The sequence below is a fragment of the Chiloscyllium plagiosum genome, unplaced genomic scaffold (assembly GCF_037043375.1).
Source record: "Chiloscyllium plagiosum isolate Xiang-an unplaced genomic scaffold, Cpla_swu_hap1 HiC_scaffold_2, whole genome shotgun sequence".
In the NCBI taxonomy this organism is placed as follows: domain Eukaryota; kingdom Metazoa; phylum Chordata; class Chondrichthyes; order Orectolobiformes; family Hemiscylliidae; genus Chiloscyllium; species Chiloscyllium plagiosum.
This window is the reverse complement of record NW_028270140.1, coordinates 11989227-12017212: the sequence shown is the minus strand read 5'-3', so window position 1 is coordinate 12017212 and position 27986 is coordinate 11989227. Positions and strand designations below refer to the sequence as shown.

General features: G+C 42.1%; 1 protein-coding gene across 7 annotated transcripts in view; it reads left to right on the top strand.

Annotated features, from left to right (window-relative positions):
• The window catches only part of dennd4c (DENN/MADD domain containing 4C), a 152962-nt gene that overhangs the window by 93589 nt on the left and 31387 nt on the right, over positions 1-27986 (top strand). For 6 of the 7 annotated variants that reach the window (XM_043719121.2, XM_043719146.2, XM_043719115.2 and 3 more), the window contains 10 exons: positions 207-352; positions 701-739; positions 2691-2821; positions 4749-4878; positions 5205-5411; positions 5792-5920; positions 12512-12659; positions 19304-19432; positions 24706-24813; positions 27052-27189. In XM_043719121.2, coding sequence (XP_043575056.2) covers positions 207-352; positions 701-739; positions 2691-2821; positions 4749-4878; positions 5205-5411; positions 5792-5920; positions 12512-12659; positions 19304-19432; positions 24706-24813; positions 27052-27189 — 1305 coding nt within the window. The remainder of the gene's footprint in view (positions 1-206; positions 353-700; positions 740-2690; positions 2822-4748; positions 4879-5204; positions 5412-5791; positions 5921-12511; positions 12660-19303; positions 19433-24705; positions 24814-27051; positions 27190-27986) is intronic. The other variant, XM_043719156.2, reaches the window with a different exon arrangement.

Below are 27986 nucleotides of genomic sequence, written 5' to 3'. Positions count from 1 at the left end.
ACCCAGCTTAATATGGGAATCTCTTGCTTTGAGAGAAATAAATGAAACAAAATGAAGGAATGTAGAATAGTGTCCTTTTTGGCAGTTGATGTGGTAGTTGTGATGAAAGACTAAGTTGTGCAACTGGGATATTGTACTGAAGCATCTGCTACGAGATTATACAGCCCTAATTTAACATCTAACTGTCGTGTTTTACCCTTTGGTAGGATTCTTGAAATCTCGAGATAGAGCACATAATAAATTCTACGTTCAGTTGACTAAAACACAGTTGTTTATTCGCTTCATTGAAGAGTGTTCTTTTGTGAGTGACAAGGATGCAGGCCTTGCATTTTTTGATGACTGCATAGATAAGGTAAGACACAGTTCTTGATATATTCATGAAAAGCAGGTAAGATATTTCATAATGTTGCTTCGTGGCATATTTATTCTTAATGACTAGCAATTGAAGAATCCAATTTGATGAGGAAATATTTGACTGGCACCTTATTGTTTTTAAGTAGATGTGCAAGGTCATAAAGTACCATGTTAGAAAATAGAAGTTTCATAGTTCTTGAATATTCGTAGTCCAGTACAGTTTGTTAGTAAATTTGTTTTACTGTTAATATTGATCAGGTATTAATATTTGGTGAAAACAATAATTGAATTTGGGAATCATCCAGCTTTTTAAAAAAAACTTCCACTACTTTTACTCCCTTGACAGCTTTTTCATTCTGATAAAGGCACGGAGAAAGGAACCAAGGTTAGTATGATTTGTTCATAGTTTCTTCACTTAATCGTTTCCTATAATCAGCAGTAATTCACTTTCACAGTTCATTTGCTCTACATGTGCACCTTGGTATGAGAGTAGTGCAGGAATTATTAGCTAATTTGAGCACCAGGACAAAGTGAAGAGCTATAAAAGCAAAATACTGCATATTCTAGAAATCTGAAACAAACACCATGCTGGAGAAACTCAGTAGGTCTGGCAGTTAACATTTCAACTTTTAATGATTTCACTTCACAGATGCTCCCAGACCTGCTGAGCTTTTCCAGCAGCTTCTGTCTTTGTTTCTGATTTACAGCATCTGCAGTTCTTTCTGTTTTCAGTGAACGTTTCAAGTCTGATATGACTTCTTCAGAACAAAGTGAACAGGTAGCTTTGTTACGCATATGAGCAAGGCTTGTGACAAAAAAGATCATGCATTGAAGATCAAGTGTTCAGATCAAAAAGAACTGGGAGATAAGCCAGCTTAAAGTCAGCACTGGGAGAACAGTTGTCCTGAGAAAGTACGAAATATTTGATGGGGAAATCAGTTAGGCTTCGTTTGTGAACAAATGGTTTTAATGTTTAAAAAAAAAAGTACTCCAATGTTTGATTTTAGATGAATTTTAAAGGAGATCTTAAAAGAGAACAGGGAAGTTGAGAAGCAGAGGTGATTAAAAAGGTAATTTGAAATGTAGGTAAAGGGAGGGTTGCCAGTGTTAGTATATGATTTGGCATGGATCAGAGTTTTGAGGTGTGGAGATCACAGGAAGCGATACAAAGCTGAAGCTGATTATCGATTGGGGCGAGGGGCAAGGCTTGAGGGATTTCAGTACAATTGAAAAATTCCTTTTATCAAGTCTTAGAGGACTGGGAATCACAACAGGAAATGAGCACAGAGATAGTGCCTCTAAGTGGCATATGCAGATAGTACTTTCTGGTACATTCATGGGATGGGCAGCATTAACTGCATATGTTTAATTGTCCAGAGAGCAGTTAAGAGTCAGTCACGTTGAAGTGACCTGAAGGCCAGACTAGATATGGAGAGCTGATTTCCTCCCTCAGGGACAGTTTAGTCTGGGACATTCAGCCTTAGACTTTTTGGGTGATCATCCTCCAAGGCGGATGTCAGGACAGGCAACAACGCAAAGTGGCCGAGCAGAGGCTGATAACCAAGTCTGGTACCCATGGGGATGGCCTGAACCGGGACCTTGGGTTCATATCACACTGCGGGTGATCCCACTGCACCATGCTCGTGCGCGCACACGCGCAGTCACGTGCGCGCACACTGACACAGACACTCGCGCCCCCATGTACTCACTCAGTTTCCCTGAGTGTGCACATGCACACAAGTTTGTGGGGTGAATTTGTACTTGCAGAATTACATTTTATTTTGCTCAAAAACTGCAAAAATCCATGTAAGATTCTGTAAATCCCACTTTAGAAATGCAATCAGTCTGACCTAACATTGGGGTACAGATAGACTTAACTTCACATCTTCATTTCATTATCTCAGTCGAGATGACACCTATTGTTAAAAGCTGTCTTGAGAATGTAACTTTTAAAAGTTTCTGGGAAACTAACATAGCTGAAACTAACATGATCATTCTAAAAGATCAAAGACTTAAGCTAAATTTGTTTAATATTACATTCTGTGACATTGCAATCCTGTTGCTATAAAATCTGTGCCTTATGATTCTGCTCCACAACCACTTGATGAAGGAGCAGCACTCCTAAAGCTAATGCTGCCAAATAAACCTGTTGGACTATAACCTGGTGTTGTATGATTTTTAACTGTGTGAAAATCAACAGTAGCTACATTGTCACAGTTAGCCTAGCTTTTCATTCCACATTGAATGTGTCTTGACAAAGGAGTGAGTGAGGGAATACAGTAAAACAATTGAGTCACAGGGAAAGGTACTAATTTCCTGCATTTACAAACACCAAGGTCGATTCTGACTACACTGAAGATACAAAGCTAATTGAGCTGGATGAGTCACAGAAGAGTGAACACACTGTGTTTATAATGCCGTTGGAGCCTCCACCGACAGATGGAAAAGATTCACCAGGAAAATTTAGGTATTGTATCATAGTCTCATCAAAACCATTTTTTTTATAAATGACAACAAGAGTAGCCTTTGAAAATGATAGTACTGGATGCTGGCTGCTACTAGATGGATAAGAATGGAATCAATCTAACACCTAATGGCAAGACTGCCAAGAGAAATTGTTATGGGCAACTATGTCAAAGCCTGCAGCTTGGTCAGAGGATGAGGAGGGGCAACAGCAAAGCCATAAATGACAACCTACGATTCATTCTGCTACTGTGATGGGGATGGAGCAGATTCAAAGTTGAAGTTTCAGTAAATTTGAACATGCATTTGGGCGCGTTCACGCATTCAAGGACTTTGAAGAGGAAAGGCATGTAGGTAGGAGATGGAGAAATTACTGTGCAGTATGGAGTTTTTTTTTGTTTGGGAGGGGAGTGATAAGAGGATATTTAAACATTAGAGGAACTCGAACTGAAGGGTGAACAGTTAACAATATTGGCTAACATGGAATCAGGTGGAGAGGTTTAGTGATCGACATTTCAACAGAGCGGGAAGTAGGCCTCCTGGACAAATGAGCATGGAGAGGGCATACAGAGGGGAGTAACCAGAGAATCATGTTGTTTTAGAGCGAGGGTAAGAGAGCTCTGAGAAAAGCTGCCCTGATAGGTTAATGGAAAGGGAGTGAAGGGACATGTAGCTGAATGGATGGTGTCAGTCTTCTTGACAAAGAAATCCATGAACTACTTGCTCTTATTCTGGAGTCATAACAGTACGAAAAAAATGAGTCCATTTAACTAATCAAGTCCATGTTAACACTGTTGAGGAATCCAATCAATTACATTTGTCTGCTCTGTTCTCATGGCCCTATCAGTTTATTTCCCTGAAGTGCCTATCTGCCTTCATCAAACATGTCATAATTTGAACGCCTCTAACAGATTGGCCAGCAGTTTCCTTTGCTCAAAGGAGAACAACTTTCAACTTAACATTGCAGCTAATATTTCTCCACCTGGAAAACGTTTGGTAAAATGAGGTCATTTGCATCCATCCTAAAGTGCAGTGACCAAATCTGGATGCTGTACTCCAGTTGTGACCTGATTAGTGCTTTAGAAAGTTCATCTTAACTTGCCTGCTTTGTGCTCAGTAACTCAAATTTATGAAGCACAAGCTCCCACGTGCTTTTCTAAGTACTCCATATTGTTATGATCCTGGATGATACCAGACCTGACTGCCTATTTGGATATGATTTGACTCAGGTCCAGTAACTTTTATTTTTGAAATCAACCAAGTGTGAGATCAGGGAATTTAGTAAGGAAATAAAGTGGTAAGATTCCATAGTTTTGAGCAAATAATGACTTTACTACACAAGTTAATATAGTAATATAATGTATAACATATGCACAAGTCATTTCTAACTCCCAGACATCTCTGGTTTTTCAGCAACTCTTTTCCTTTCCCTGCCCCCAGCTACACTCATGAATTGTGTTGCGGGTAGTTTGGTCTCAATCCTGTGAGGTGAACATATCTGTTTAAAATAAAACCATGTAATAGTTACACAAAATAGGAAGCAAAGGCTTAGTCCTTCTCAATCTCTGTTAATTATTCTGCTCCTATCGTTAGATGATCAATCGTTTTTATCATTAAAACATAATCAGAAAGGCATTGCTCCCCAACCTCAAAATGTTTGCATGACCTTCATACTTTGTTTCTCAGCCTTGTTTTAGACTTCGTTCACAAAGCATCCATACTTGTCCAAGCCGAAAGCAGTTTTGCTCATTAACCTGCTCAATTTAAACCAGATGATACCCCTTAAAACAATTAATCTTGTCTTAGCTGTTAAGTTAACTGTATTGTAATACCTGTATACTTGAATGTATATTTGGATTGTTAAAATTATATTTTATCGAGAAAATGTACAAAGAAACTTAATCAACTCGTATTTGTTGCTTTTGTCTTAGCTACAAAACTTTTCCAGTGCTTAAACCAGAGCTGTTTGACAGACCACAGGAATTAAAAATGCCAGTCAGCCTTTTAGTTGGAGCTACAATCCCTAGCAGTCCTGCCCTCATGGCAAAAAGAACGAAACAGGTAAGGGATGTTGTATGAACAGGTTCTTAACTGGGGTGCATAGTTGTACGGATCTCCTCTAAACAGTATAGCAGTTCATCTGTGTTCAACAAGAAATTTTATTTACATGTCCTTATGATAGATATGAAAATGTAGCTTCATATTTTGTAGAAACAGCTTTCTAATGGAAAATGTAACATTACTGAAAAAAATTAATATTTTAAGTCATTCTGGCTAAATCTGAAGCTTCTAATGAACCACGGTGAGTATTTTTGTTGGAAGCAACGTACTGTGGCACTGTTTTATTGCTATATAAATGAAGGAATGATCATTACTTTGTTTCACAGGAGATAAAAACTGCCCATAAAATTGCCAAGAAATACTTCTCAATCCCTGCACTTTGGTCCAAGTGCTTGTTCAGCCATTGTTACAGCCTTTGGTTCATTTGCTTACCAGCATATGTTGGGGTCTCCTATTCCAAGGTCAAAGCATTACAGCAAGCATACGATGTTCTCATCAAAATGAGAAATATGAAGGTGGATCCATTGGATGAGGCAAGTGCACTTTTCACAGCAAAATGGTTTTTAATTAATTTGATTGATGCAGTGTGCAATTTTATATATGGTAAAATTTGTTAATTCTTCTTGAGTCTGTGTCCCTGGAATGTGAATATTAGATGACGGTTCAACGTAAAACTAATGTGCTGCAATTTCTGATTAGCAGTATCATTGACTTAAATGTTTGAGTTTTCCACAAAATCTAATTGAGCTTAACAGGCTGAACGTCTCTTCCTATTCCTAGATGAACAGATATTTCAGGATCGGTGTTCTGTGAAACTGAGCTGCACTTTTGTCAGTACTATTTTGACTTACTGTTACAATTCTGTACCAAGTACAAGTGCAATTAACTTTTTTCACCTTTTCACTATTTTTAGGTGTGCTACAGGGTTCTGATGCAATTGTGTGGACTCTTGGGCCACCCAGTACTTGCTGTTCGAGTTCTGTTTGAAATGAAAAATGCAGGTGTGCAACCAAATGCCATTACATACGGTTATTACAACAAGGTACGTTAAAAAGTAAACCAATTTGCATTGTGCAGCAATTCTGAGTTTTTTTTCTTGGCCTTAAAGCTGTTAGTACAAATTATGATAACTGGCTTTCTTCAATAAAAGACCTTGCAACAACATTTTGTTTTGAGGTTATCAGGTTCACAGTTATGCCTGATGCCTTTCTTTCTTGGATCAATGTAGCAAGGAGTAATGGATGGATTTTCACAGTTTGAACTAGCTGTCTCTTGCACGATTTGGACAAAATAATTCATAGAACATAGAAAAATACAGCGCAGTACAGACCCTCTGGCCCTCGATGTTGCGCCGATCCAAGCCCCCCTAACCTACACTAGCCCACTATCCTCCATATGCCTATCCAATGCCCGTTTAAATGCCCATAAAGAGGGAGAGTCCACCACTGCTACTGGCAGGGCATTTCATGAACTCACGACTCGCTGAGTAAAGAATCTACCCCTAACATCTGTCCTTTACCTACCACCCCTTAATTTAAAGCTATGCCCCTCGTAATAGCTGACTCCATACATGGAAAACGGTTCTCATGGTCAACCCTATCTAAACCCCTAATCATCTTGTACACCTCTATCAAGTCACCCCTAAACCTTCTTTTCTCCAATGAAAACAGCCCCAAGTCCCTCAGCCTTTCCTCATACGATCTTCCTGCCATACCAGGCAACATCCTGGTAAACCTCCTCTGCACCCGTTCCAGTGCCTCCACATCCTTCCTATAGTATGGCGACCAAAACTGCACACAATACTCCCGATGCGGCCGCACCAGAGTCTTATACAACTGCAACATGACCTCAGAGCTCCGGAACTAAATTCCTCTACCAATAAAAGCCAGTACGCCATATGCCACCTTCACCGCACTATTTACCTGGGTGGCAACTTTCAGAGATCTGTGTACATGGACACCAAGATTCCTCTGCTCATCTACACTACCAAGTATCCGACCATTAGCCCAGTACCCCGTCTTTTTGTTAGTCTTACCAAAGTGAATCACCTCACACTTACCTACATTGAACTCCATTTGGCACCTTTCTGCCCAGCTCTGCAACTTATCTATATCCCGCTGTAACCTGACACGACCTTCCTCACTGTCAACAACTCCACCGACTTTCGTATCATCCGCAAACTTGCTCACCCAACCTTCTAGCCCCTCCTCCAGGTCATTTATAAAAATGACAAACAGCAGTGGTCCCAAAACAGATCCTTGCGGAACACCGCTAGTAACTGCACTCCAAGATGAACCTTTACCATCAACTACTACCCTCTGTCTTCTTCCAGCCAGCCAATTCCTAATCCAAACCTCCAACTCCCCCTCAATGCCATACCTCCGTATTTTTTGCAGTAGCCTACCATGGGGAACCTTATCAAACGCCTTAGTAAAATCCATATACACCACATCTACCGCTTTACCCTCGTCTACCTCCTTAGTCACCTTCTCAAAGAATTCAATAAGGTTTGTGAGGCACGACCTGCCCTTCACGAAACCATGCTGACTATCCTTGATCACATTATTCCTATCCAGATGTTCATAAATCCTATCCTTACAATTCTCTCTAAGACTTTGCCCACAACAGAAGTGAGACTCACCGGCCTATAGTTACTAGGGTTATCCCTACTCCCCTTCTTGAACAAGGGAACCACATTTGCTATCCTCCAGTCTACTGGCACTATTCCTGTAGACAACGAGGACATAAAAATCAAGGCCAATGGCTCTGCAATCTCCTCCCTTGCTTCCCAGAGAATCCTAGGATAAATGCCATCAGGCCCAGGGGACTTATCTATTTTCACCCTTTCCAGAATTTCCAACACCTCTTCCCTACATACCTCAAAGCCGTCCATTCTAATTAATTGTGACTCAATATTCACATTGGCAACAATGTCCTGTTCCTGAGTGAATACTGACGAAAAGTATTCATTCAGTGTCTCCCCAATCTCTTCAGCCTCCACACACAACTTCCCACTACTATCCTTGACTGGACCTATTCCTGCCCTAGTCATTCTTTTATTCCTGACATACCTATAGAAAGCCTTAGGGTTTTCCCTAATCCTACCAACTAAGGACTTTTCATGTCCCCTCCTTGCTGCTCTTAGCTCTCTCTTCAGATCCTTCCTGGCTACCTTATAACTCTCAATCGCCCCAATTGAACCTTCACGCCTCATCTTTACATTGGCCACCCTCTTCCATTTAACAAGGGATTCCAATTCCTTATTAAACCACGGCTCCCTCACACGACCCTTTCCTCCCTGCCTGACAGGTACATACTTATCAAGGACACTCAATAGTTGCTCCTTGAACAAGCTCCACATATCAATTGTGCCCATGCCTTGAAGCCTACTTTTCCAAGCCACGCATCCTAGGTCGTGCCTCACCGCATCATAATTTCCCTGCCCCCAGTTATAACTCTTGCCCTGCAGTGCACACTTATCGCTCTCCATCACTAGAGTAAAAGTCATCGAATTGTGGTCACTATCCCCAAAGTGCTCACCTACCTCCAATTCTAACACCAGGCCTGGTTCGTTACCCAGAACTAAATCCAGTATGGCCTCACCTCTTGTTGGCCTGTCTACGTATTGTCAGGAAACCCTCCTGCACACATTGGACAAACACCGACCCATCTAACGAACTCGAGCTATAGCTTTCCCAGTCAATATCTGGAAAGTTAAAGTCCCCCATAACAACCACCCTATTACTTTCACTCTTCTCCTGAATCATCCTCGCAATCCTTTCTTCTACATCTCTAGGACTATTAGGAGGCCTGTAGAAAACTCCTAACAGGATGACCTCACCTTTCTTATTCCTAACCTCAGCCCAAACTACCTCAGATGGTGAGTCTTCATCCATCGTCCTTTCCACCGCTGTAATACTATCTTTGACAAGCAATGCCACACCTCCCCCTCTTTTACCCCCACCTCTGACCCGACTAAAACATTTAAACCCTGCAACCTGCAACAGCCAATCCTGTCCCTGTTCTACCCACGTCTCCATAATAGCCACAACATCGAAATCCCAGGTACCAACCCACGCTGCAAGTTCACCTACCTTATTTCGTATACTACTTGCATTGAAGTATACACACTTCAAGCCACTTTCCTGTTTACAGGCACCCTCCTTTGAGATTGATGCCATGTTTCTAACCTCCCTACACTCCAGGTCCTGCACCCTAAAGCTACAGTCTAGGTTCCCATGCCCCTGCAGAGTTAGTTTAACCCCCCCCACCCCCCCCACCCCCCCCCCCCCCCCCCCTCCCCCAAGAGCACTAGCAAACCTCCCCCCAAGGATACTGGTGCCCCTCAGGTTCAGGTGGAGACCATCCTATTTATAGAGGTCCCACCTTCCCCAGAAAGAACCCCAGTTATCCAGATACCGGAATCCCTCCCTCCTGCACTATCCCTGTAGCCATGCATTTAAGTTCAGTGACACCCAAATGCAGTTGAGACAGAGAATTGAACTGTGAGAAGACAACAGGATATGTTTGTAACAGGGCAAAACACATGATTTTGGGGGAGGTGAGCTGGGGGCTGAATGGCCTCCTTTGTTCGAATTAGTTACGTTTTATGAAAAATGTTCTCTATTGAGTCTGAACATTGGGAGTTGTACAGCAGTGTTGGGCAAAGCAGATTTTAGGATAACACTCCTGGGAGAAACAGCCTTCGCAGAATCCAGTACCTTTTTTTGTGACTTTCAAGATTTGGTTTGGATTGGTCTATGCTGGTCTGTAGGAAGTCCATGTGCTGGTTGGCTCTAGGTCAAGTAGGAGAAAGTGAGGGCTGCAGATGTTGGATATCAGAGTTGAAAAGTGTGATGCTGGAAAGGCAGCATCTGAGAAGCAGGAGAATCAACATTTTGGGCATAAACCTTACATCAAGAATGTTGGGGGGGGGCGCGGGGGGGGGGAAGGGGACAGAGATAAATAGGAGGGTGGAGCAAGCGCAAAGATAGCTGGGAAGGCAATAGGTAGATACAGATGGGGGAAGGGGTGAAAGGTCAGAGGGGAGGTGGAGTGGATAGATGGGAAGGAAGATGGGCAGATACGACAGTTCAAGAGGGTGCCACTGAGTTGGAAGTTTGGATCTGGGATGAAGTGGGGGGAGGGGAGATGAAAAAACTGGTGAAGTAGTTGTTGATGCCGTATAGTTGGAGGGTCCAAAGGCGGAAGATGAGGTGTTCTTCCTCCAGGTATTGGGTGGCTTAGATTTGGCAGTGGAGGAGGCCCAGGACTTGCAAGTCTTGGGGGAGTTGAAGTGGTTGGCCGCAGGAGGCTGGTGGTGTTTGGTGTGTCCCAGAGTTGTTACCATTGTTTGTGAGTATTGTTTGCAAGTCACTCAGTTTACAGGACAAGATTAGAAAGGGAAATGAGATATGTACATGAGGGTGAAAAGAATAGAAAAAATGGTAACAATGTGATAAGAGGCTTACATGTTATGTGAACATATTTATTGCCAGATGCAGGTCAAATATTGGGGCACAGCACCAATAACTATTAATTCAATGCAGAAGATTAACAATTACTCTTTCCTAGTTGGTTATGAGTAGGAAAGAATATTAACAACCTTGTTTGTTTGCAAAATATTTTACCTTTTGATTTTCCCTTGTGACTCGTTCCCGTTTGCTTTTGTCTTTCTTCGCTTTATCAATTTGCAGGTAGTCACCGGAGTTCTCAGAATTTCTCTCACAATAGGTGTTGGTGCAAACCAAGCCAAGATTCTTAATTAACAATGGCTGAATCTAAATCCAAGAATATTTGCATATTTCACTTGTTCAAATATCCAGAACTGCCTACAATCAGAGTTAGTACCTCTCATACAAACAAAAGTCCTGAACAATTAGACATTTGAATGAGACATATCATCTAGCTGATACCTGGTTAATATGGACCAATTAAATTGTACTCTTGTCCACATGTTAACAAATCGGTTTTGCAGATGTTTGGTATCATAAAACTTGTTATGAGGTTCATAATATCTTATTTTGAAAACTTGGATTCAAAAGTGGAAGTAAAATAGTTTTTAACCTTTCAGCTCTATGAAAATTTGATTTCCCCCCCCACCCCCCCAATTTCTTTTTAGTAAGTAATTGTGTACAATGGTTTTAACAGCATTAGATGTCAGGTGATTTTATCTAAAATACCAGCAAGCCACGTTAGAAGATGATTGAAGTGTTTGCAGTTCTAAATTTTCCAATGACCAAAGGGAAGGAAAGGGTCACTGCAAAACCATAGCCCTCACCATCCTTTATTATGGCACTGAGTCTTGTGTTCTGTGCTACCATCATGCACACCTTCTCGGGTGCTTCCACCATTGTTTCCTCCAATAGCATTCTCAGGATTCACTGGCAGAATGAGATCAGAAATATTTGAAGTCCTGGAAACAGCCAATGTCAGAACAATCTTTTTGCAAACCAGTTGGGTTGAGTAGATCACATTGCTTTGTCCAAGTTAGCCTTGTCTAGAGAGCTGACCACTAATAAACAGAGCAGAGGGGCCTCATTCAGACTTTTCAGGGACTCCCTCAAGAAGTTCTTCATAGTATGGCACATTGACCATTGTCAATTAAACCACAAGGAATAGACAGTGATGCCTGGAGATGCTGCATTAGGTGTACTGCAGCCACCTTTGAGACTAATCGACGATCTAATACAAAAGAAGAAAGGGCAAAGGATAAATCCAACTGTGGCAGCATTGACTCTTCATTCACTTTTACATGTTGGGGGCAAATGTTCTGGTGATACATAGGCCTGACGAGCTACCAGCAATCTTGAACTAATGGATGCAACCTTCTGAAAAGCTGGTACATGAAAGAATGGCAAAAAGTTAATTCCATGTTTATTGCCAAGAATCATTTTAAAGTTTGCTTAACTCATGAGAGCTACTCCTGAATGTAGATGCATGAGGTTTTGCCAGAAAGAAGTCTGTTATCACAATGCTACCTTTTTAATATCCAAATCAAAATGCTTATTTCAGAAATAACAATATAAACTATGGATCACTGGTTATTCTGATCCTTTCAAATTTGTGGCTTGACTGTAATTGCAAGAGTTGGTGAAACAAACATTGAATGGGGAAAAGGTAAGATGATTGTATAGAAGATGTGAAAATAAATTTTACGTAACACTAAATATGTATACACGTTTCTTATTAGTTCTGAGCCTATCCTTCCTTCAGTTAGGTGGGTAGATGGGAGAAGTTGGAATTCTTCCCCTTGGAGAGCAGAAGGGCAAAAGGACAGCTGATAGAGGTTTTCAAAGTCAGGAACGGCTGAATAGAAGAGAAACGGAGAAACTTCCCATTTGTAAAAGGAAGAAGAAACAGGACATAGATTTAAAGTGATTGGCAAAAGAAGCAAGAAAATTCACTTAGCGAGTACCGGGAGGGTGCATCATGGCAGGTTCAATTGAAGCATTCATTTGGGCATTGGATGATTATTTGGATCAGAAAAAGTGAACAGATTTAGGGGGGAAAAGCAGGAGATCTGTATGAGGTAATGATTCTCATTCGAAAAGAAGGTGCAGATACAATGAGCCAAATGGCCGCCTCCACCTTATGACTTCTGTGATTCCGTGTGACTGACTTTTTTTTGCAGGCTGTTTTGGAAAGTCCCTGGCCCAGCAGTAATCGCAGTGGTTGCTTTTTATGGACAAAAGTGCGGAATGTGGTTCGTGGTGTATCTCAGTTTCGTCAAGTATTTAAGAAATCAAGTTCCTCAAGCCTTCAAGTGCCATTGTTCTCAGGTATCCATTTCAAAAGAGCAAAATTTTAAGATTGGAGAATGTTTGATTTACTTTTGAAAAGTGAGTGACTCTTGCAGCTTTTGAGTGTGTGATTTAACTTATCAGTTCAGAGGTTCTGTTGGTCCCTCATTAGTGCAACAGTTTGTTTGAAAGCTGTATATTGTTGCAATGTTAAATAAAGCATATGGCAGATGGCACAAACAGGGAAATTTGTCTTGTAATAACTTTACAAGTCATACATTTTTATGCTTTCATGAGATTCAAATGTTGGTAAGAACAGCCTTTGTTGCCAACCTTGGTTGTCTGTCCCCTAATTTCCCTTGTGCTAAATGAATTGCTCGGTCATGTCAGAGTCAACCCTATTATTGTCGGTCTTTAGTCATGTACAGACCAGGTAAGGAAAACAGACTTCCTATCCTATCTCACAGGATGTTGGTGAACCAGATGTGTTTTTATGACAATTGACAAAAGTTTCATTTAATTGTACCATATCTAATATTGGTTTTCAAAACCGGGTATTTGTTATTTGAATTTATTTATTAAGATTTGAATTCTACCAATTGCCATTTGGGATATGAATCTGTCCCCAGAACATAGATTGGACTTCTGGATTACTTGTTTAGTGACATTGCCACTAGGCAACTGTCTCTCCTTACATTCAGTAGCACAGGTCCAAATCTGCCCAACCCTGTATCATTGAAAGCAGTCCTTACCCCGTGGAGGTCTTGACACAGATCTGTGTGGGAATTGTTTATGAAGTTTTAACTTTTGATGGACAATTCGTGTGTGCTTTGGATCCTGCATGCAAATTTTTGACTGAATTAGAGTCAGACAGTTGAAGACTTGGGGCAGATCTACAGCATTTAACTTGGTGAGTTATCCAAGAAATTGTTTGCTGTGAAATTAGTTCAATGACGAAGCAGTTGAAGATATTTAGAAATACTTCAAATAGTCAAAGCGAGTATATTCCTACAATGAAGACAAACTAAAAAAATCGCCACCCATGGTTAATTGATGAAGTTTGGGAAAGCATCAACTTTTGAGGGGAAAATAAAACACACAATTGTGCAAAGGTGTGTGGTAGGCCAAATGAATGGACGGAATATTAAGAATGGGAGAGATGACTAAAAGGTTAATTGGGGAAAGAAATTAGAGTATGGGGGAAGCCTGCTAGAAACATAAGAACGAATGTCAGGAATATCTACAGGTTTCTTTTAAAAACGTGCAACCACCTGGTGAAGGAGCAGCGCTTTGAAATCTAGTGCTTCCAAATAAATCTGTTGGACTATAACCTGGTGGTGTTATTTTTAACTATTTAAAAGAAGAGTAATTAGTGATTACTGGACCTCTTGAGAGTCAGAATGCAGAGCTAATAGAAGAATTTGAAGAACTGATGGATTAAGTTGACAAATGTTTTCCATCTGTCCTCATTATAGAGGACACAAAAGCATTCTAGTAATATTTCTAATTCAGGAGGTGGAATGAAGAGAGGAATTGATGAAGGTACAATCACCAAGCAAAATGATGAACTATGGGCTGACAAGTCCTTGGGTTCTGATGGGTTTCATCCTAGGATCTTTAAAAGAGGTGGCTTATTAGGCTCTAGTGTTTATTTTTCTAGCTTTTGCTAGATTCTGGAAAGGTTCTATCAGACCGGCAAGTATTTAAATGTGGCACCTTGTCAAATTTCTTCTGGAAATCCAAGAGAAGGGAGGCATTTCCTGATGAAGGGCTTGTACCTGAAACGTTAATTCTCCTGCTCCACAGATGCTGCCTGACCTGCTGTACTTTTCCAGCTCCACACACTTCGACTCGAGAAGGGAGAGGCAGAAACGGGAAACGATCAGCCACTTAGCTTGTTTTGTCATGAGGAAGTTATTGGAATCCATCATTATGGAAGTTATTACTTAGGCACTAGGAAAGCTTAGTGGTAGTCAGAAAGAGTCAAGCTGGCTTTGTGAAAGGGCAATTGCAATAAACCTATTTATTGGAGTTCTTTGCAAGATTTATATGCTATATATAAAGGCACGCTGAAAAGCTCATTGTGCTTGGATTTCCAGAAGAAATTTGACAAGGTGCCACATCAAAGATTATTGCACCAAGTTGGAGCAGATAGTGTAGGGGTTAACAAACTAGCTTGGATAGACAATTGGCTGGCTGGCAGAAAACTGTGTTTAAATTGGTTTTCATCAGATTGGCAACATATGACAAATGGGGCCTCAGCTTTCCACAGTTTCATCAATGAATTGGGTGAGGGGAAATCAGATGTTATCTGGACTGGGGATTATGAGGAGAGACTGGATAAGTTGGGCTGATTTTCCCTGGAGTGTAGGAGGCTGAGGGGTGATGTTGCATAGGTTTATAAAAATCATGGAGGGCATAAATAAGGTGAATAGTCAAGGTCTTTTCCCCATGATAGGGGAGTCCAAAACTAAAGATCATAGGTTTAAGGTGAGGGGAAAAAGATTTAAAAGGAACCTGAGGGGCAACTTTTTCATGCAGAGGGTGATGCGTATATTGAATGAGTTGCCAGAGGAACCAATAGTAGCAAGTACAATTTACAACATTTATAAGCCATTTGGACAGTACATGGATAGGAAAGGTTTAGAACGATATGAGCGAAACAGGCAAATGGGACTAGTTCAGATTAGGAAACCTGGTTAGCATCAATGAGTTGGGCCAAAGGGTCTGTTTTCGTGCTGTTTGACTCTGACTCTAAAAGTCATGGAAGCTAAATTTGCAGATGACACAAAGATAGGTAGGAATGCATGTTGTGAAGAGGATATGAGGTTGCTGGCTGACAAGTTGAGTTGGCAAAAATCTATCAACTACAGCATTATGTGGGAAAATGTGGAGTTGTTCACTTTGGCAAAAAGAATAAAAATGCAGATTATTCCTTAAATAGAGAAGACTGCAGAGTTCTGAGGTGCAAAGCATCAAATTATTTAGTGCATGTGTTACAAAGTTAGCATATAGGTACAATAAATAAAGCTAATGGAATGTTATCCTTTATTGCACGCAGAATTAACCATAGAAATGTTACATGAGAATGGAAATAAGCTCTGAAGAGTCATCTAGACTGGAAATGTTAACTTGCTTTCTTTCTACAGATGCCTGACCCACTCTGATTTCTCGCATTTTTTTGTTTTCAGTACTGATTCCAGCATCTGTAGTAACTTGGTCCCAAGAATATTATGCCTCAGTTTGCTGTTGTGATCATATTTCAGACACTGCATTTTTGGTTGCGTTATCTAAAAAAGGATATAAATGCGTTGGAAGTCCGCACAGGTAGTGTAGTAGATTGGTACCTGGCTTTGGGAGAAGTCCCTGACTTGCTAGTTAAAAATAGCAGCTTACAACAACTGGTGGCTGAAAATAAACTGACTTGCTTCAGGTATTTTACTGGATTGAGAGAGATGCTGTCTGCCCTTTTAGTGGTATTAAGGCTGCTGCCAGTATTATTCACATCCACCAGCTTTTCAGCCACCCAGGACCCAGTCAGTTGTTGGTGAGCTGGCATTTGGCATCCAGAAAGGTCACAACTCCACAACCAATCAGCAATCTATGGCTGGCTGAATCTCATTTTGAAAACAGATCCCTGGAGCCAGGCCGTCTCCTCTTAGACCTACTCCCACAATTTGCAAAGCAATTGTGTAAACACAACATAGAATGAGTTTCAGTAACTTGGTTTTTTAAAAAATAAAACCATCGCTTCTTCGGTCTTTTGTTATAAAACACTCCTTTAGCCAGTTCAGTTCACAATCAAAATTAACATAAAGGATATAGTTTTTACACAATGATCTCATTGAATTGTAGAGCATGTTTAAGGTGGGAGTTAATGGCCTACTTCTGTTCCTCATTCATTTGTTTGTACGATCTCATTGTCATTGGACCAGACTTAGAGTGGCATGCTTAAGGCTTTAATGGTTTTTCTTGGCTACTCGGGTATGTATTTTTCATTGAAAATGTTTCAAATAATTTGATACATGATAATAATTGAAAGTTCTTCAGTCAAAATTGGCTTAAATGGAGGCTATTGTTTATAACTGTTTATTTTTAAAGCTAGTTCCATTCTTAATTAGAAATTTCAATAAGCAGCTACTTAATTTTTAGTTACTGGAGATATTAATGAAAAGTGTATGATGCAGTATTCTATGTTCTGTCTCGGATAGAGGCCTTGTTTTGCCATTTGAACTCCACCAGCTAGCGAAAGAGAAGAATTTGGACTGTGGACTTCACTGCTGTTATGACTACTTTTAATACCGGGTTCTGCCACAATGACGCATGATGTAGTGTGGTGGTGGCACAGTATCACGTATTTCATGAAGCAACCCCTGGATAAGAAAAATCTGTTCTGCTTTTTATTCCATTTTATTGGCCTACATTTTTTGAAAATAATGGTCAAGTTAGCAGTGTTTCATGTTGCTTATGTGCAATTCAGATAGCAAATTCTGATAACATATGTGCAATTAAAACACAAATCTGGGAGTTGTTTCACAAGATCTGATGTTCCACCTGAAACTTCACAAAGTAGCCACTTCACAGTATAATTTGCTATTCCAGTGTATTAAGTAGTGTAAACTTCATGTTTCTAGCTTTCTCTATAGAAAGATAATGCACCAGAAAATCTTGGTTCTAGTCCATTCCAACCTACATATCCTTTTGGTGGTTTGGATTGTTTGGCAAATAGTAAACCTTACCTGGCAATGAAAATTAACTTTTGTAGGTCAAAGAATTCCATTCCGACAGCTTTGATTCTTTGATATTTTAAAAAAGGATTCTCATTGTCGCTTTTCTCTCCATTTGATACTTCTTTTTCCCTCTTCCTCTTTACTTTCTGTACTTGATTTTACATTGATTTCACTATTCTTGCTTACACTTCCTGGTTCAGACTGGTTTTAAAAAAAAAATGTAGTTTCTTGGCCTGTTGACTTGAAAGCCCCACAAAGAGTGTTGCACTTATTAGAAATTTGTGTGATTGTGACTTGCAGTACAAAACTCTGTAGAAAGATCATTCAAAAGAAATTAAAAATGCTCAGCTTAGGCAGCATCTGTGGAGAGAGTAAGTGTTAAATGTTTCAGGTTGACCAGGATACAACACCTGAAACATTGACTCTTTCTTTCTTTCTTTCCATATATGATATCTAGCAGGTGCTGAGTCTTTCTAGCATTTTCTGTTTTTCTTTAATATTTCCCACATTTGCAGCATTTTGCTTCTGTTTAGAATAAACAGGTTTTCGTTGGAAGGGCAATGCATGAAATCAAGCTTCTTGGATAGATTTATGAACAAAAGGAAAAATACTGACTTTGTTTAGCCAGAGAGCGCGCAAAAGACGTTCTTTTGGACATGTATGGGTATATTAATTAAATATTTAAAGGGAAAGAGATGCCGAAAAGATGTTTCCTTTTGCTGTGGGGTCTAGATAAAAGACAAGACAGTTAAAACTGAGATAAGGAGGTACGTTTTCACTTAAGATGAATCTTTTGTAATATACTATCCCATGGGGCTGTGAACATGAAGTTCAAGTTAAATCTTGATACATTTCTAATTATAAGTAACATCATGGGGTACAGGGATAGTGAGAGAATATGGCTTTAGGTGGATGATCAGATAGACCAATAAGTTGCAGTGAAGGAATAAAATCACAAATGGATACGGGCAGGTTAGGTGATTGGGTCAAAATTTGGCGGATGTTGTGTGACACTAGGCAGTGGGAGGTTATCCATTTTTGTTGAAAGAGTAGAAAGGCAACTTAGCGAAATGGAGAGAAACTTCAGAGTTTTTCAGTGCAGAGGGATCTAGATGTCCTTGTGCACGAATTGCAGAAAGCTAGTATACATGTAATAAAGGAAGCAAATGGAATTTTGGTATTTCATGCTAAAGGAGTAGAGTACAAAAGTAGAGAAGTATTGTTGCAACTGTACAAAACGTTAGAATGACCAATCTGGAATATTGCATGCAATTTTGGTCCCATTATTTGAGGAGAAATGTGGTTGCGCTGGAGGCAGTTGAGGAGATTCACTGGATTGATTCCAAAGGTATGGGGTTTATCTTTTGGAGAGATTAAGTAGCTTAGGCCTAGACACTCTAGTGTTCAGAAGAATGAAAGGAGATCTAATTGAGGCATAAAAGATGCTGAAGGGGATTGACAAGGTAGACATACAAAGGATGTCTCATGTGGAACAGTCTAGAACTAGGGGTTTTATGGAGTAGCAAAATTAAAGCAGAGATGAGGAGAAATTATTTCTCTCAAACAGTTGTGCATTAGTGGAATTCACTACCTAGAGTGTGGTGGATGCTGGGGCATGGAGTCATTTAAGGAGGAGACAAACAGATGTTTAATTAGTAATGGGATGAAGTGTTATGGAGAGCAGGCAGGAAGGTGGAGTAGAGGCAAAGGAAAGATCAGCCGTGATCCTGTCTAATTACACAGCAGGCTCAAGGGGCTGAATTTCTGCCTCCTGATCCAAGTTCTTGCTTATCAGCTATAATCTAGAATGGTGGAGCAGCCTCAAGTGGCTGCACCTGTTTCCTTGTTCCTCTGGTTTAACAGTTTTCGTGGATTGTCCCCTTTTGAAGGTATTTTATATAATATTTTACATTTGTTTTTATTTTCTGTACTATCAACTGACGATGTGCACAGGTGGAAGTGATACAGATGCTGTGAGCCATGGCAGCGTGGATAGTTCTAATGATGCTAACAATGGAGAGCATGTGCTGTTCGTCCGAGATCTAATCAGACTAGATTCCACCGATAATCACGGTAGCACAGGTATTCGCTTTTGTATTGTGCTAGCGCCATTAGTGATCTTTGAGTTTGCAAATGACTCATGTTTACTTTATCCCTATTATTATCTGGCACTCTCACTCTCTTAAAGCTCCTTTATGCTGTCTTCTGTTGAGCATTGCTTGCTTGTGTCAAAGGTGGAAAGTCCTTGCATTCGACTTCACATTTTTCGTTTTTATAGTACTTTTGACTGAATGTTGTTGCATGTTATGTGAAACATCCTGTGATTGCAAGTTTGCAGTGTTGACGGTGAAAGATTTCAAAGTTAGTTAATTCTTCCTGATTTGAATGAATATATACAAGTACTACAGTGTTAGACTGTTCTATGTCACCTGTCCTTCTTGGAGAAATTTGCGAAGATAAACACCTTTTGACCACAAGTCCATCAGGAAGTGGTCAGCATGTAGTGCCCTCAAGACCCTGCGGGAAGTGAAGAGGTTGTTCCCTGAGCAGACTGTCCAAGTCACTTGACAGAATGCCTCATCACCAGAATGTTCCAACAAGTGCCAGGACATTGTTTGGTTGCTGGTGAGATCTTTCATCTACACCCAGACTCTCTGGGCCACCACACACTGACTCCAAAGGTTCTGCAGGGAGGATCGAGATTGTCAAACACCTCTTTCTGGGATGCGACTTTGCAAAGCAAGTCTGAAGAAAGGTAGTGGTTCTTGGGGATTTCATCCCGAACAGCTCCCTGATGCAAGACTCTGCTCTACGATCTGTTCCCCGAAACCCATCCCAGACAAACATCATCAGCGTCTGGAGGACCATCAACTCTGTGAGACACACGTGTTTCCCTGGCCAAAACTTATTGGTCTTCCAGAACAAGGGGTTGACCTTGGAGTGTTGTAGACTGGCACATTCCAAGGTCCAAGATTATGTTCTGAGGGACACAGTGAAGCTTTGGGGCAGCTGCTGCCAAGGTACTCTGGGACAAGACCACCATCTAAGGTCTTTAGTATACTGAGATCCGTTCAGTTATCAGACCCCTCCCCCACCCCCAACACACAGTTATTTCAAATATGTAAATATACAGTTGTACAAGTAAGAAATGTTTTTGTTTCTCCACATATGCAGCTGTACAAAACCGAAGTGCTTTAGATTAGATTAGATTACTTAGTGTGGCAACAGGCCCTTCGGCCCAACAAGTCCACACCCATCCGCCGAAGCGCAACCCACCCAGACCCGTTCCCCTACATTTACCCGTTCACCTAACACTACGGGCAATTTAGCATGGCCAATTCACCTAACCTGCACATTTTTGGACTGTGGGAGGAAACCGGAGCACCCGGAGGAAACCCACGCAGACACAGGGAGAATATGCAAACTCCACACAGTTGCCTGAGGCGGGAATTGAACCCAGATCTCTGGCACTGTGAGGCAGCAGTGCTAACTTTAGTGCCATATGTGTACAAAGATACTTTATGAATAAAGTATATTTTTGAAATTAAAAAGTGATGGTTTAACCTGAGGGTCGCACCTCAGGAAGGGAAGAGACTGAGAAGGAGAGTCTTTCATGGCAATCTCAGCTGATGCCCTGCATGATAAAATTGCATTCACTGAGGAAATTTCAATTGACCAGGCTCCATCTCGTGGCACTAGCTGGTCATTGCAGGCAGAACTACCAGCACTGACCGACCAACTTCTGCCACAAGATGGATTTCAGAACAGCAGCCGGAACACCAGTGATTTCAAGGGTAAGAACTGCGGGTTGGGTAAATCAGTACAGACTACAGATTCAAAAACACCAGCGACGGTTCTCCTTCAAGATCCTCCGCTCCACGCTTGCAGCAATGCGCCGGCACCTAACCTCTCTACAGTCAGCCCTGCCTCAGCTGAGGGCCACACTCTCAGAATTGCAAAGGACCCACTCTGTACTACATCCTCGGGAGAATTCATACTCTCAACAAACAGTATTTTAACTCCATCTCAAACATCAAAAACTGTAAGTACAACAAACTTTTATCCACCCACCTCCATAACCAGTGCTCCTCAAACATTCCAGAAGATTCCCCCGGTCTCTGGAACTACTTGGACGCCATTAGCCATGCGGCTGGTGTAGCTGCCACCCCTACACTGATTGATGTCACGTCCGCCACCCCCATCATGGCCACTCCCACAATCACTTCCGCCCCTCAATTCCTCATGCATCACACGTGACATCACTTCCGTGCCCCTCATTATCGCTGATGTCACACACTCAGTGACTTCCACCACCCCTACTGCTGTGTCTGCCCACAGCCACTTCCGCCCCCACCAACGCCACTCACCTGCATTCTGCTGATACGCCCCCCACAGATCCCACTGTCACCATTCCTGGCCCTCAGAACCCTGAGGGGCATACCACCCCTGCTCATGACTCCACCCCCATTCCCCCCACCATCACACCCACTCCAGTTACCGGCTCTGCCCCCACTCCCAGCTCCACATCCATACCAGATCCCAGCCCTGCCGAGTTTTCACCATCCCTCCAGACCTCCCCCTCACGAGGACGAACGATCAGTCCTCAGCAAAGGATTCACCTTCATCCCCCTCCGTCCACGCATCAATGAATTTAATACATGCCGTGACGTCGGACTCTTCTTCCTCTGCCTCCGAGCTTACTTTCACAATTAGGACTCCCGCCCACCTTCTGAGGACCCCTTCGCCCACCTCCAACACACTGCATCCACCTGGATACCCCGCGCTGGCCTACTTCTTGCCCTCGACCTCTTAATTTCCAACTGCTGCCGGGACATTAACAGCCTCAACCTGTCTACCTCCCTCCTCCACTCCAACCTCTCACCCTCACAATGCACAGCCCTCCAATTCCTCTGCTCCAATCCTGACCTCAGCATCAAGCCAGCAGAAAAAGGGGGCGCAGTGGTAGTCTGGCGCACTGACCTCTACACCGCTGAAGCCACACGCCAGCTCAAGGACACCTCTTCCGACTGCCCTCTCGACCATGACCTCACCCCCCCATCACCAAACCATCATCTCCCAGACCATACAGAACCTCATCACCTCAGGAGATCTCCCATCCACAGCTTCCAACCTCATAGTCCGGGAACCCCACACTGCCCGGTTCTACCTCCTTCCCAAGATCCACAAACCTGACAACCCTGGCCGACCCATTGTCTCAGCATGCTCCTGCCCCACTGAACTCATCTCTACCTACCTCAACACTGTCCTATTCCCCCTAGTCCAGGAACTCCCCACATACGTTTGAGACACCACCCACACCCTCCACCTCTTCCAAGACTTCCGTTTCCCCGGCCCTCAACACCTCATCTTCACCACGGATATCCAATCCCTCTATACCTCCATCCGCCATGACCAGGGCCTCCAAGCCCTCCATTTTTTCCTCTCCCGATGTCCCCAACAGTACCCTTCCACCGACACACTCATTCATTTGGCCGAACTGGTCCTCACCCTTAACAATTTCTCCTTCGAATCCTCCCACTTCCTCCAGACCAAAGGGGTAGCCATGGGCACACGTATGGGCCTCAGCTATGCCTGTCTCTTTGTTGGCTACGTAGAGCAGTTGATCTTCCGTAATTACACCAGCACCACTCCCCATCTCTTCCTCCGCTACATTGATGACTGCAGTGGCGCCACCTCGTGCTCCCGCGAGGAGGTTGAGCAATTCATCAACTTCACCAACACATTCCATCCTGACCTTAAATTTACCTGGACCATCTCTGACACCTCCCCCTCCTCCCCCCTCTTCCTGGACCCCTCCATCTCCATTAATGATGACCGACTTGACACTGACATTTTTTACAAGCCCACCGACTCCCACAGCTACCTGGATTACACCTCTTCCCACCCTACCTCTTGCTAAAAAGCCATCCCGTAATCCCAATTCCTTCGCCTCCACTGTATCTGCGCCCTGGAAGACCAGTTCCACCACAGAACACACCAGATAGCCTCCTTCTTTAGAGACCGCAATTTCCCTTCCCACGTGGTTAAAAATGCCCTCCAACGTATCTCGTCCACATCCTGCACCTCCACCCTCAGACTCCACCCCTCCAACCGTAACAAGGACAGAACGCCCCTGGTGCTCACCTTCTACCCTACCAACCTTCGCATAAACCAAATCATCCGCCAATATTTCCGCCACCTCCAAAAAGACCCCACTACCAGGGATATATTTCCCTCCCCACCCCTTTCCGCCTTCCGCAAAGACTGTTCCCTCCGTGGTCAGGTCCACGCCCCCCCTACAACCCACCCTCCTATCCTGGCACCTTCCCCTGCCACTGCAGGAATTGCAAAACCTGTGCCCACACCTCATCCCTCATCTCCATCCAAGGCCCTAAAGGAGCCTTCCACATCCATCAAAGATTTACCTGCACATCCACCAATATCATTTATTGTATCCGTTGCTCCTGATGCGGTCTCCTCTACATTGGGGAGACTGGACGCCTCCTAGCGGAGCACGTTAGGGAACATCTCTGGGACACCCGCACCAATCAACCACACCGCCCTGTGGCCCAATATTTCAACTCCCCCTCCCACTCTGCCGAGGACATGGAGGTCCTGGGCCTCCTTCACCGCCGCTCCCTCACCACCAGACGCCTGGAGGAAGAACGCCTCATCTTCCGCCTCGGAACACTTCAACCCCAGGGCATCAGTGTGGACTTCACCAGTTTCCTCATTTCCCTTCCCACACCTCACCCTAGTTCCAAACTTCCAGCTCAGCACTGTCCCCATGACTTGTCCTACCTGCCTATCTTCTTTTCCACCTATCCACTCCTCCCTCCTCCTTGACCTATCACCTTCATCCCCTCCCCACTCACCTATTGTACTCTATGCTACTTTCTCCCCACCCCCACCCTCCTCTAGCTTATCTCTCCACCCTTCAGGCTCTCTGGCTTTATTCCTGATGAAGGGCTTTTGCCCGAAACGTCGATTTTGCTGCTCCTCGGATGCTGCCTGAACTGCTGTGCTCTTCCAGCACCACTAATCCAGAAAGAATGACTGAGGGCAGGGGCAAGAACAGAAGAAATTTTTAGAGGACTAAGCGCAGGAACAGAAACATTGAGTAAACGTCTTCAAAGCAGGAGGGAACAGAGCATGAACTCTGGCAAATGACGTTAAATTGAAACACTCAACATTTCAAAAGTGTATTGTCTTTATTTTGTTAATGGTTTTAAAGCAAAATAACTTTAACTTGACTTTGAACAGGGACTAACTGGGGACAAAAATGCATAAATAGCTTAATTTCTTGTGAAATATCTTTACATAAATAACTCATACTTTACTTGGCTTTCTTACAGGCGCCCAGTCAGACCAAGGGTATGGATCTAAAGATGAACTTCGACGTGATGACACTGAAGAAACGCTGATAGAAATTGACTCATCGAGTACAATTAAAGAGGAAAGAGGTGAAGATTGACAATCAGTGTGACTGCAAATAGAACATAACTTTGGCATTTTCTTTCATTTTGTAAAGACCCCTGGGTGGTAGCACATTAGAGTTCATGTCAAAGCATTTTTTTTGTGCATCATTTACTTCTACTATAGATGCATTACTGTAAACAAGAGTCCAAGAAGTAAGTGCTGCATCATTCTGAGGTGACAAACACTAGGGAAGCCAAGTTTTCAGAGAATGGTTTTCTGTAGCAATTTCTGATCAATTTGAGCAAAGTTCATCTCTTAAAGCCAGGTACGTGGCAAAGGGAGATAAAACCTTGGAAATGCTTGAAATTAATGGAATGTAACGACTTGGAAATTATATACTGCAAATGTGTATTTATGACATTGACATGAAATGACTGTTTCAAGATAAGTTTCCAGTGAATTGAATTACATTGAATTGAGTTTGTCATGTTGTACCAAGGCACAGTGAAAAGCTTTGTCTTGCGAGCAATACAGGCAGATCACTGAGTTAAGTAGCATAGATAGTAAATAATAGGTAAACAGTGGCAAAAACAAAAACACAGGTACAGGCGAATGTTAAGAGTTTGAGTCCGATCAATATTCTAACAATAGGTTTGAAACTGTTGTGAAACCGGCTTGTACGCGTGTTCAGGCTTCTGTATCTTCCCCCGATGGTAGAGGTTGTAGAAAAACATTGCCAGGATGGGATGGATCTTTGAGAATGCTGGCGGCGATTCCTTGACAGTGGGCCTGGTAGATGGATTCTATAGATGGGAGGTTGGCTTTGTGATTGTCCGGGCCGAGTTCACCATTTTCTGTAACAGTCTCTGATCTTAACCGGTACAGTTGCCATAGTGATACATTCAGACAGAATGCTCTCGATGGCACGCCTATAAACGTTGGCAAGGGTATTCGCCATTATGGTTCATGTATACAAGAAATTGTCTGAGATCACTATTTAAAAGGCAGCATATGTGATTACTGCTATTCGGTGTCAATGTAGCGATAGTTTAGATTACTCAGTGTGGAAACAGGCCCTTCGGTCCAGCAAGTCCACACTGACCCTCCAAAGAGTAACCCACCCAGACCCATTTCCCTCTGACTAATGCTCTGAATACTATAGGCAATTTAGCACGGCCAATTCAACTGATTTGCACATCTTTGGAATGTAGGAAGAAACCAGAGCACCCAGAGGAAACCCACGGAGTATTTTGGATGAGTTGGGCCAAAGTGGTTTTTTTTTTCTGTGCTGTATGATTCTCCACCTCGCATCCAAGTTCACCAGGTAATAGGGAAGGCAAATAAAATTTTGGCCTTTATTTCAAAGGGAATTGAGTGTAAAAATGGCGAAATCTCACTAAAACTAAAACTATACAAGACACAAGTTAAACCACAGCTGCAAGACTGTGAACAACTTGGGGCTCCTTCTTGAAGAAAAAATTTACTAGCTCACTACATTGATCTCGATTAGAGGGATTTTCTTATGGAGAGAATCTGAGTTGTTTGGCTGTATGGTCACTAAAGTTTATAAGAATGAAAGATGACTTTTGAAACATTACATGACTATTAGGGCACTTGAGAGGGTGGATGTGGAGAGGTTGTCTCCCTTTTTGGGAGAGTCTAGGACCAGAGGGCATCATTTCTGAGTGAGGATCTGCCAAGTAAAACAGAGATGAGAAATATTTTCTCTCCAAGGTTAGTAAGTCTGGAATTCTTTATTGTAGATTATATTCAAGGCTGAGATGGACAGGTTTTGGCAGGCAAGCAGAGTCAAGGATTATCAAATCAGAAATGATTTCATTGAATGGCAGAATCTGACTTGATTGGCAGAATGGCCTCATTCTGCCTGTACATCTCATGCCTCTCTGATCACGTTTTTGGTATCTGACCTAATGTATGATTCAGTGTCATGTTGTTTTATAATGTTCCTGCGAGCTATCTTACAACTCACGTTATTTTAGAAACGCAATGTGAATGTAAATTGTTTTTCTGCAGTTTATTCCTGTATTAAGTATCTGTTGAAAGGGTTATGAGCACTCATAAAAATGGAGACTACGCTCCTCAAGCCTGCCCTGCCATTTGATAAAGTCATGACTAATTTTCCTCACTTCCACTTTCCTGCTAATTTTACACATCTTTATGTTCTGCTCTTGTAATCTAATCTTATTATTTCATATGTAAATGTGATTTTGAATTTGAAGGAACCATTTTTAACTAAATTCACATTTGTATTTTATCAACAGGTAAAGGCTCAAACAGCTCTGATGTGGATCAATCAGTTAGCAACAACAGTAAGAATTCCAGCTTACCAGAAAAACTTCATTCGTGTAGCAGCATTGTAAAGCTGCAATGCGCTACTGTTGGCAAACAAGGAAATAATGGTAAGCAATTTTTTCCTTACTTGTTACCAGTATTGTATTGCATTACAGTGCTTTGCATTTGATCAGTTTATTCTTTAGCAATTGTTTTGGAATTGTTTGTGCCACCGGAAACTTCCTTAGAGAAGTTTTCCACATATTAAAGACCCTTTTAAAAAACAAACTGACACATTTAAGTGCTCAGTGGGAATGACTTTAGCTGCTTTTTTCACAATGAAGTCCCAATGTGAAAAGTATCCTCTCCATCATCTTATTTCAGACAGACACACATAGGGGCACTCTAATTATTAAAAGAATACAACTTTTAAAGTTCAATAGACTTCAAGTGATGACAGAGACAAGGACTAAATACAATGGGTGTACAAAATAATAAAACGGGTCTGTATCAATAGGTGATGATTCCACTACAAGTGGCGCACAGAAGGAGGTTTCCCACAAAAACCTGCAGCGAGTAAGGTGGCCACATTTCCAGTGTTGTTACAATTGTACTCTGGTTCAAGTCTCATCTGTTCCAGAGTAGTTGAAACACTTTCTGGACCCCATGATTAGAAATATCTAGCAGTCTCTCAGTGCTACTCAGAAATGCTGCCTGAAGTTTGTATCCTCGTCTCTGGAATGAGATTTGAACTCTTGACCTTCCAGCTGTGACAGAGGAATGCTGCTACTGTGCCAATTTTTTTTTAGCTGTTGAAGTGTTGGTCATTGCTTTTCAAAAGGCTTCTTTCAAATTTGCTCCAAAAGTAGTAGTAGATAATTGAATTGTGATTTTTGTTTTTTGGTTGGTTTGGTCCTTTTCTCAT